The 11,789-nt window shown below is 37.4% G+C and overlaps 1 protein-coding gene across 3 annotated transcripts in view; it reads left to right on the forward strand.

The window, feature by feature from the left end:
• The window catches only part of LOC106465800 (ribosomal protein S6 kinase alpha-5-like), a 71,751-nt gene that overhangs the window by 35,484 nt on the left and 24,478 nt on the right, over positions 1-11,789 (forward strand). For all 3 annotated transcript variants that reach the window (XM_013926033.2, XM_022393741.1, XM_022393740.1), the window contains exons 5-6: positions 2,551-2,661; positions 9,024-9,107. In XM_013926033.2, coding sequence (XP_013781487.1) covers positions 2,551-2,661; positions 9,024-9,107 — 195 coding nt within the window. The remainder of the gene's footprint in view (positions 1-2,550; positions 2,662-9,023; positions 9,108-11,789) is intronic.

Here is an 11,789-nt window from a genome sequence, read left to right on the forward strand (position 1 = left end):
CACTTATTTTCTGTTATATCCAGACAGGTCTTTTCTACTCAAAACTTCAGCAGCTAGGGAAGGAGATAAGGCTTTCCCTCCTATTCATCTCCTCTCCATTTCACATTTATACGAGTTAGGATCCTTATCATCTTTTATGCCTAGTTCAGGCTCTCTGATGTTGCATAGCATACACTGAAATGTTTTGGGGCTTACATTACCATTTGTTTATACATTGGGATCCTACTGTGTCATGTGACTTATCCCCATTTATTTTGATAGGTTGGATTCGTCAGTTGGTTTGTATGGCTGACTCTGGACTTTCATTGGAGGAGCAGAGACTTCTTCAGGTCTCACCTCATCAAGTTTAACATATCTTGATGTCCCTGGCAGCTCGGTTGCATCACCCACTGAAGAAAATTGTACAGGCTGGTATGTGGACTATACCTAACACCTTTATATCACACTAATTACATGATTTAATGGTTTTCTCCTTGGATGGGTTTCAGCTACCCCCCATTAATGGCTATTCTTCATGCCCTGGCATGATTGTGACAGAGGTGAGTGTCTTCATCTATTCTGTGTTATTCTATTCCTTTTCAGGGATGCTCTTGTCATTATCATTTGGATCCCATTCAATGGCGAATGTTGCCTTGTCAGGTATGCTTCTCCAAATCTGCACTAGCTGCCAATAAACTATTAAATACAATTCCTGGTAGCAACAAGCTCTGTTGAGGTGGGGTTTTCCATAAGACCACATTGATGCTTTCCAGGTGGTATACAATTATTCAGTACCATACATTTATTGTATACAATACTGGACTGCCACTCGTGGACTGTCATTGGTAAAGCATAAAAGGATTTTGCCCATCCCTGCTTACCCCTGGATTGAATAAATCTGGTTTGGTTTGGTTTTCCAAATACAGAATGTGGTTCAGCTATTGTGCTATCTCTGGAGCATCATTCCTCGGGACTACCCAATGTGAATTCTCCCCTCATTACTTCATAGTGGAGCATTGGAGTTCTTACCACTCCCAGTTTTCAGTCACTGGTGTGGTGTAAAGAAGTCTATACCTCCTGGGTGATGTTTGAACACACTATCTCACTCAAGGAGAAGAGAGCAGAGCTGGATATCCTCTCATCCATAACTACAGGTTGAGTGAAGCATGAATGGTCCCGTAATTCCAAGTTTGGTTTGTTGCATTTGGTGCTTCTTCAGGTTGGGGTGAGAGTTTGTCCACTTTTGTGTTGCTTACCTTCAATTCATAATTCTGGTGGCTCAACATGCTACAACCTTCAGGTCAGGTTCCCTTAATACCATATTACTATAATACAGTTATATCACACTGTGGTCCCAATGGACTAGCCACTACACCTTGGATCCAGCTTTGAGTCCAAAGCCCTATAATTCCAATGATGAGACATGGGACCTCGTCTGCATGGTTGGGGCCTGGATGACACTTGTGAACAAGTATGATATTTCCAGACCAGATGCATCTGGTATTGCAGGAGGAATCAGTTTTGGAATAGATGTTGGAATGCATGTTTCTTATCAATATGTTAATGTTTCCACACTGTGACTGGTTGGCCTTTACCATCCATGTTTTAGATTTCACATTATTCGGGCAAAGAGCATATCTGTTTCAGAAGTAGTGTAGACCCCACTAATGTGCTATACTATATCTCAGTTTGCACACTTGTTGTCTACAGAGACACTTTATGTGTGGACCTTGCTCCCACCAGCCCCTCAACTGTGTCAATGTGGGATTCTAGCTAAAGTGTGATAATAGGTATGTGTGTTTTGAAAGTTTACATTTTCCTATACTGAAAATGTATTTCTGATAATGCTCACCTCTGCTCACACTATCCTGGCCTTCCTTCCAACAATGCCAGGTGTTCGGGTCTGATAATTTTGCTAGTATATAAAAAAAATGAATAAGAAGTAAATACAGGGAACTTGTATACGGATCTGGTACAGAGGGCGCATTGACATAGGTGGAGAGGGTCACAAGATTAGAATTGCTATGGTCGATATAGTGGGGTATAAAGACTGGAGCAAGCAAGGTTTAATTCAGACCAATGCTTAGATGGGCAGAGAAGAGAAACGTTTGTTGGGATAACGCTAAAGTGTGAGAGGAGGTAAGTATTATTGGAAATACATTTTTGGTATAGGAAAATGTAAACTTCTTTGTTGATATTCAATTTCAAGCTGCTTTATCATAAATTAGAGAGGAGCTCAAAAATAATTATAGATACATATAATTAAGGATTATAATAGAGGTATTTCCATTTGCAAAACATAGCTAGATTTTATGCTGTAGATAGCTTTAGCATAACAAATCTCTCTCAATAAAAATAGTGAAGTCTTCATGCTTTAAATATTTTGTTTTAACAAAGTATTTTTATTGTTTTCCACAGCACAAATCTAAAATTTAATCTTAAAAATACTTTAATACAACACATTAACAAAACAGCACACACATAATTATAAAAGTATTGATGCCACAGCTTCTAAATGAAAATCATATTCTCTTTTGAGACTTACAGCTATTTCTTTGTTATCTTGTACAGTTAGGGATCATTTACCGCGACATCAAACTGGAAAACATACTTCTTGATGCAGAGGGTCACGTTGTTTTGACAGATTTTGGAATGAGCAAGGAGTTCCTGCCATGTGAAAAGGTACTATAGATTGTATTTTTTACATTATTTGTTGAGTGTGACTTTATCAGAACCTGCCTAATACTCTTTAAAATTTTTAACAACGTACGTATATAAAGCATAGAGAACTTGTTAATTAATAGATGTGATTATTGAAGTTTTTTAGTAGTGATAAATATAATGTTATCATTAAATTCATACTTTAAAAGAATGTGATTTTTTTTTTATTGTTGACTTGTTTTTGTATTTAATACCAGGCTTGTAAACGAATATATTCATAAAATTGAAGTTGGGAATACTTCATGAGATACATATCTTGTAATAGTGGCAACTTAGAGAAATTTTATCCCAAAACATACTTACCTCTCTCACACTTACAGCTATTTCTCGACTGCCAGGGTTTCTTCCTTTGCCCATCTAAGCATTGGTCTGATTTTTTCTCGCTTGTTCCAGTCTTTTATACCCCACTTAATTTCCCAAGGCGATATTTGTCTCATGATACATTCCACCAACATCAATGTGCCATCCATCCTGGTACTGTATATGAGCACCTCAATCAGATAATGTTCTCACTATTTGTCAACAAAGTGTCAGTAACAGGTTTTCCAGAACTATGATTGTTCGGAGATACTTTGAACATTCTCTGTGTTACCTAGTTAATTTTTGTAAAAACAAAATCCAAAATTCCAGTTGGCAAGCCGATTTATGGTATGAATTCCAGGATTAATCTGGGGGAGGTACTCTTTGTTGAGAATGTCAGTGATCTTATTTGTAGTGAGATGGAGACATATATACAGTTCTGAGGTTGCAATTAAAGGTGAACCTGAACATACTGGAGAGAATATAGCTTCGTTTTTTCCTGCACCTTCTTTTAGTCCATTGGCTTTCCAGTCCCCCTAGTCCTGTGGGACAGTAGTGAGTTTATGGACTTGCAATGCTGGAATCCAGGGTTAGATTTCAATAGTGGGCACAAAGGATAGCCCAATGTTGCTTTACTCTAACAAAACAAACTTACCTGACCAAATGTTGTTCCAATCAACAGTAATCGACACAGTCTTTAAATGACATATAGAAACAAAAAGGAGGACACTTTGGGATAAGCTGCTTTTGACTTGTTTTCTTCAGTTGGTTCATCAAGAGTGTGATGTTTTGGGGCTTTCCCCAACTGCCTTTGAGCCTGCATCTTACTTGATGGCTGATAGGTCTGGGAGCGAATATTTAGTTTTCTCTCCATCCACAGACATTGTGGTTCATGCAGGGAGGTTTACTTCTCAGTTACATGAAGGAACAGTTATGCCTTATCTGACACAGTTGTCAGAACTTCGTGATTTATCCTACCATTGCAAGGTGGAAGCATTTTGTGACTCAAATAATACATCTGCTCCTCGAGTTTCGTGGCTCTAAGGTGGAGTTTGTAATTAACATGAGGGGACATTGATCTGTTCATGTTAATTACAAACTCCACCTTATTATTGGGACTTACAACTCTAAAACCCAACATTTTGTTTTCTTTCACTTCACTTTGTTGGAAGAATCTCAGGATTACAAACTTCACTGATGATGAGCTAGAACCATTGTTAGCATGCACATTGGTTCAATGGTCTGCTTCTACGTTCATCCCTGTTGTTTTTGTGTCTCAAATTTCATCAGGTCCTACAGGGGGTCATAATTCCGCCACTATTCATGGGTCCTGACCCCCGACATCAGCCCCTAGGTACATTGGTACCCAGAATAGATTCTGTCTATATTAAAGGGCTCCTCTGCTCTGTCTGATCACCACCAGCGGCATCAGTGATTATTGTATTCCCTTAGGGGCTCGGCTCTGAGAATTTCTGGATGTGTATTAACATTAACCATGGATCCAGGAGCACTGCAGGTCTTTGAATCAGGATTAGTCATTCAGTTCACATCTTCACCACTATTATCCACCCGACCTGTAGTGTTTCCATCTCCCGTAGATCCTTGGGACTTGGAACTTAGTTCTAGGACTATCATAGTTGTGCTGGGGGTAGTGAAAGAGTTGTGCTAGTTCTTCCGAGGTTTTATTCCCTTCGATTGTTGGGCCTAAGAAGACAGGAGATTAGTGTCCGGTCATCAGTCTTTTTCGTCTACATCAATGCCTAGATTCTTCAAGGTTCACAAGTTACTCATTTGTCAATCTGAGTTGACATTTTTTCACTGGAATTGTGGATGTCCAAGTTGATTGTAGTTGGCTCCTATCTGCACATTGCCATAATGGTGGCATCCCACCACTATTGGAATTTTTTGTGTACAAAGAGTCAGGTACTGCAGTTCCTGTTTTGTACCTTTGGGCTAGCATTGGCTTCACGTGGGTTCTGCTGAATCATACAAGTTGTTATTTCATCCCCTTCATTCCATAGCAATGTGCCCACACCATGCCATAGATGGCTGGTTACTGCTGGCACCATCTCATCAATTGTCGGAACATCACATCCTGATTCTACTTTCAGAAACAACCAAGGCAGGCTTCATTCTCAAGGCTGAGACATCTATTCTTGCTCCAGTTCAATATGTCATCAGTCTGGATATTTTTTGTGTTTCATCTCGTCTCTCAATCAGGCTCAGCTGACTCACATCTGGCTCCACGCTATGGAACAGGAAGCCAGACTTTTACTCACTTCTCCTTCTCCCACTACATGGATGGTTTTGGGAATATGGGCATCACTCGAATCCGTCATGCCTTTGGAATGAGAGCACAAGAGATCCTTTTAATGGTCTTTATGCAACCAAGGGGTCATAAACATTGATTCACTGGATTCCCCAGTTTCCTAAGTAAGAATCATTCTTCGATCTCGAGGGGTTAAGTCGGAACACTACTAAGATATGAGTTCTTCTACTGCCACCTCATCCAGGTTTCCATCTCTTCACAAATTCCTTGCTTCAGGGATGGGGTGCATATACCAACAGTTGGGAATTCCAGGTTCTACACATTGACAACAAGGCTTCCCTACAGAATGTTTTAGTCATTCTTGCTCTGCAAAAGGCAATGCCTCATGATCTGGGCTTATTAAGGGGAAAATCGTCAGGCCTCACTCTGACAATTCTATGGTGGTGTCTTGTGTTTCTCATAAAGGATGCACTTGGTCCAAGACTCTTGGACCACTTCTATCATATCACTCTCCTAGCTTGCCATGTTCCATGTGTGATGACTGCAGTAGCAGATAAATTGTCTCAACCCAAACAGATTTTCCTAACAGCATAGATGTTGTATTGCAATGTTCTATTGGATTAGCTCTGATTGGTGGGTTGGCCTCTTATTGGAACACCCAACTACTGGCAATTTGGTCTCCAGCACCTCACGGGATGGGATTACAACTCTAGGCCTTCCTCCCCAATTCATATGTTACCCAGGGTACTAAATATTACTTGTTCCTGTTTATAGCACCAGATTGGCAACTACACCCTGGTTTTTGCTTCTGTGGTACCTTCTTAGGCCATCTTTGTGGAGGCAGCCATGATCTGACATCGTACACCCAGCAATCCAAAAGCTGAAGCTTCAGGCATAGAGGTTATACAGTCTTTTGCACAGCATCAGGGTTTAATTTCTAAGGTTGCCATCTATCTCTCTTGGTCTTTGCTTAATCCCACGATGAATATTTTTCAACAGAAATGACATGCATATCGGCAATGATGTATTGAGAGGAGGTTGAACCCACTTTGATCATAAGTGCCAACCATAACTTATTCTTTGACCTGGCACTTTGGCAAGGGTTTTTGCATCTTCCACAATTGACCTGTATAAGGTGGCCTTATTGACTACTGTTGGATACTTGTGACAAAATATTCTTCAAGTCCCCAGTACTCTCCGGATACCTAAAGTCACTTTGGGTACTTGGTCCCAAACAACCATTCCAGTGACCTAACTGTTATATTAAGGTTACATTACACATGCCCTTTCTCAACATCTGTGTGTGACCTGATTCTCATATGCCATTTTTTACCTTTACATGAAGGTTTATTTTTCATTGCTGCTGACCTATAGACATCATTGGTCAGAGTGGTTTGCGCTGTATCTCCACAGACTGCCTTCTCATTCTATCTACGTCCTAATACTGGTTCTTCTTCCCCAAGACACTGTTAGACAGGGAAGGGGATAAGTCATTTTCACTGATTCATCTGATCACTATTTCTCACTTCTATGTCCGATCAGATTTCGATTGTTGTCATGTTCAGTGAGGGTTTTGAAGGTTTTTGTTGCCCACACTAATTCCTTTAGAGATGTTAGACTCTCTTTGAAGGTGAGGAATCTTGTGCAAGTCATGTCTAATCAGATTTTTCACATTTTTTTACCCTACATTTCTTTGCCTTTAGCAGCCTGGTTGAATTACCCTCTGGAGGACATTGTGTTTACTGGTATGTGGGCCTCCCCCAATACTTTAATCTCATATTATTTGCATGATCTGGCAATATCTTCATCTGAGGGTTTTCACCTACCCCCTATATCTACCTTAACCACTTCTGCTAGATTATTTTAATTGCTGCCTTTCAGGGTCCCTTACATTGTTTTCACTCTGTGGTGAGTGTTGCTCTGGCAGGTGTGCTTTTATGAAACTAATTCTGCACTTGCAATCACTAATTCAATATACTTTATACAAGTTGCAACAGACTCTTTAGAAATGAGTTGTTCCGCAAGACCACATAGAGGCAAACCAGGTGGTATTACCGTACTATGTTGGACCATCACTCATGAACTATCATGAGTAAAGCATAAGGGGATCCCGCCTGTCCCTGCTGATCATTGGATTGAATAAATCAGGGTCGGTTTGATTTTAGAAATTTAGGGAACTTGGTTCACCTATTGCACCATTTCCAGAGCACTGTTCCCCAGGGCAAAGTTGGGACCCTCCTACCCAGGTCCCTGGATATTTTTTCCCAGATGTCGATAAAAGAGGCACTAGCGTAAGTGGAAGCCTACTTGTAATACTCGGCTATCCGGTTGGGTTGAATGTGGCCCTTCTTTTTGATCACTATTGGTTCAGTACATTGTTCATGGAAGAGGGTCCATTGTCTCTACATAATCCAAATGCAGAGTGGTCCCATCCTGGGTCCTTGGTTGAGCACAGTTTGTTCTATGTCCTCCCGATAATTTCGGGGGCAAGTGGAATTTACCTTGTCCACACAGTTGGGGAGTGAGGATGAGTTATGTTTCCTCAGGTTGAGTAAGGCATACACGAACCCAACATTCCGAGTGTGGGGTGTTGCCTTTAAGACTTCTTCGGGTTGACGAGATTTGTCCACTTCCACTTTTGGAATGCATCACTCTATGGCTACAGGTTGGGATCCACTCCTATGTATATACATATATAGATTGCAGTCCAATTGCCCAAGCCACTAATGTGGGATATAGGGACCATGACCCTATAATTCCAACCCCGAGTAGTGGAACCTTAGCTAACTGGATGGGGCCTGGCCAATAGTGATGACAAATCATGTAAAATTCCACCTACAGTACATGAATTATGTTAAGGATGAAGAGCATACCCATTCTGGATGTAGTGCAGTTCCCCCACCAGGGTGCCAATCTTCTGTTGCCACACCTATGATCTATGCAGACACTTTTTGTATTGATAATGCCCTCACTGGCCCCTCTACCTTCTCAATGTGGGATTCTAGCTGTAAGTGAGAGAGGAGGTAAGTATGTTTTGGAAGTTAACATTTTCTTAAATCGAAAATGTATTTCCAATAATACTTGCTTCCTTTCACACTCTCCTGCCCTTCCTCCCCACTAAGAGCTGGTGTTAGAGATTGGGATTGAGTCAGCCTCGAAAAAGTGATAACATTATCTGAATGAGGTGCTTATATTAAGTACGAGGATGGATGGCATATTGACATAGGTAGAAAGTGTCATGAGACAAATATCATCAAAGACAATTAAGTGTGGTATAAAAGACTGAAGCAAGCAAGAAAAAATCAAAGCAATGCTTAAATGGGCAAAGGAAGAAGCCTAGCAGTCAAGTAATAGCTATAAGTGTGAGTGGAGTTAAGTATTATTGGAAATACATTTTCGAATTAAGAAAATGTTAACTTATAACTTAGTTCAACTCTTTTCTTTTGTTTATGATTAACTTTTTATTTTTTTAATTGCAATTATAATTTTATATAACTATTTCTATAAAACTATTATTTTTGCAAAGTTCCTTCTCACAAAGTAAAAACAAATAATATAGCAATGCATAAAAAATAGATTTAATGTGTATATAGCTTTCATTTATAGTAAAGAAATTTTTAGGGTTTGTTATAATCATAGTCTTTAACTATTCAGTCATTGTCAGGTGGATTGTAACTGAAATAATAAGATCTATATCAGCACAGTTATTGTAGACTTACTATCAAGTTCAACTTCTTTCACTTGTATTTTTCAGGTATTTCGATCATACTCTTGTTGTGGAACAATAGAATACATGGCACCAGAAATGGTCAGGAATAGTAATTCAGGACATGATTTTGTGAGTGTACAGATTTATTAATGTTTATCTTTATTAATATTTTCCCTCATAAAAAGAATGGAATGTTTTTTATTATTAATTTAGGCATACTTTATATTTTATACTTTATTTTATCATTTTCATTAACCCTCTGAATGCAGGTAAGTCAAAGTGCACATATTGTGACTATTTATAGTTATATTCAAAATTCAATTAAACTGTTTTGTTACTGATGTATATCAATAAACTTGGCATCAAAAGGTTGTTAATAAATCAAATTTTAATATTATATAAGATTTATTTTCGAAATGAAACATTTACATAAATCACAATCTTCACTTGTTTGTGGCATTTGCAACTTGTTTGTTCTAAATTTCCAGTTTTGTAGTTTCTCATCACCCCTATACGATGTTTTGAGTTAAACATAAATTACACATTTATAATAGATGTTACTAAGGCATAGTCTAATTCATAGCCTTCAACCTTTTTTTCTTTTAAACCAGAAAGTCAACCCATGTTCCACACCTTTCTGTCGTATCCAAGTCTTTTACAAAATATTAATAGTTCTCTCTGACATTTAATCTTGGGTTATTTTTTTACCAATAGAAAGGGAAGATTTTTATTTTCTGATTTTGATATAAGGCTAATTCATTCTAATGACAGTTTGAATTATTCAGCCTACAAATTCATTGTTACCATTGCCAAATTCACAACAGTCAAATAAGTGAATTATTTTAAGACTTGTATCTTGGTGGAAAGCCAGTGAAATTACAATAGTTATAGGATATTGTATGCTTTATGCATGTTATTATTCTGTGTCCTTAATTGCATATTTGAAATAAAGAAAAAATTATTATATGGATTACTACCATCGTCATAAAAATAGTAGGGTTAAGTATCATCAGGGACTGGAAGCAAAAAGCAAGAGGACAAATGTATGTACTAAATGTTTTTGTTTTTACTATATATTTTTTTTATTTTTATAACAGTAACCAACATACAAAAATTATATACTTATTAGTTTAGATAAGAAATCATAAATTAAAAATAAAGTTAAATGAAATATTTCTCAATGAGGTCTCCACACAAGTTGCATGTATATTATGTAATTCAATATTGTAACTGGAGCTATGATTTGCTGTGTTTTTTACAGCTTGTTACACAGGTTTAGTAGTTAGACATGGTTCAAAGAGGAATAAAACAACAAAATTAAATATAAACAGATATTAACTTGTATGATTCCGAGACTGTTTTGAATAAATAATTGCAATTTTCTGCAATCATTCTTGAAAGAAAAAAGGGTAATTTAGATTTATTTCGCTTTTGTTTTTTTCTGTGGTAGTTACAAGGTTGGTCAACTAAACTGGGTTTCTATAGTGTTAGGGTAGAGAAAATACAGATAAAATATAACATTTTACTAAAAGAAAAAACTTTTAATATTCATTTAGGGTGTTCTGGTGGTTATGGAAATGAAATTTGAAAGCTGTGAGATGAAAAGTATTTTTGATTTTAACATGAAAACCAACTTGCACTCAAACAAGTCAGAGTCTGAGTCTCATTCTGACTAAATTTACAGACAAATTTTTAGTAAAAATGCTATATGAAAATCTGATTTTTTATGTACAAAGACTTGTAATATGTTTTAAAAGCTTGCCAAATTCTTGAAGATACACTTACTATATTAAAAGTTATAATATGTATACTCTCATGGTTACTTGTTTGTTATGTGGTGGTTATGAGGTTGGTCAGAATGACTGAGCCCATATATGAATAGTTAATATAACCATTTGGAGGTTTAGTAATAATACTAGTTCTTCATTAATTCTTATGACAACAGGTTTATGTTGCCGCTTAGTAGATTTGTTCTGCTACTCATTGTGTATATGATTCCCACCATTTAACCCAATAAGAACAAAGGTGGTTAATTTAATTAACCTTGGAAATGTGAAACTATACATACCATAAATTTACTGTATCTTAAAAAAATCTGGCAAGCTTTTAATAAACATTAAAAGTCTGTTGCAGTGCCTTGAAGAAGTCTTCACCCCCCTGTGCTGGTAATAAATTTGGGTATTTTCTTGTGAAAGACTTAATTCAAATGGCCAAAAGTATTTATTATATTAATCTCACACCAGTTTCTAAAGATTACAAAGAACAAAAGGTACATTGTTACCCAATTTAGTAAAATAACACAAAAAATCTTGAAAACACGTTGCAAAAATCTTCACCACCACCCCTCAGCTTTTACCATCGTTGATTTAGCTTTATGTCACTATCCTGCTAAAGTAAATACAAGTGGTTCTGTACAACTCTATCAGATACCCAAGTATATTATAGAGCCTTGTGAAAAAATACTTTAGGTCATATAGAACCATCAGTATTGATTTAAGCAGAGTATTTCAAAAGTTAAAATTTGGTTTACTGTTACATATTGAGAATGATGAGAAAAGAACTCTAGAAACCTAAAGGAGAAGATTGTTCAGAAGCACAATTCAGGAGAAGTCAAAAAATCAATTTCAGAGGTTCTCAATTTGCCTTTAAGTACTGTAAAATCAGTTGAGAAGAAATGGAAAGTGTGTCACACTACCTCAACTTTGCCCAGATCAGGTCATCCTAAGAAAGTCTGTGCTCGAACAAGCAGAAAAATCGTCAGAAAAGTGACCGTCAAGCCAACAGTGACACTGAAAGAGCTGCAGACTTCAA

This window comes from Limulus polyphemus, unplaced genomic scaffold (genome assembly GCF_000517525.1).
Source record: "Limulus polyphemus unplaced genomic scaffold, Limulus_polyphemus-2.1.2 Scaffold2055, whole genome shotgun sequence".
In the NCBI taxonomy this organism is placed as follows: domain Eukaryota; kingdom Metazoa; phylum Arthropoda; class Merostomata; order Xiphosura; family Limulidae; genus Limulus; species Limulus polyphemus.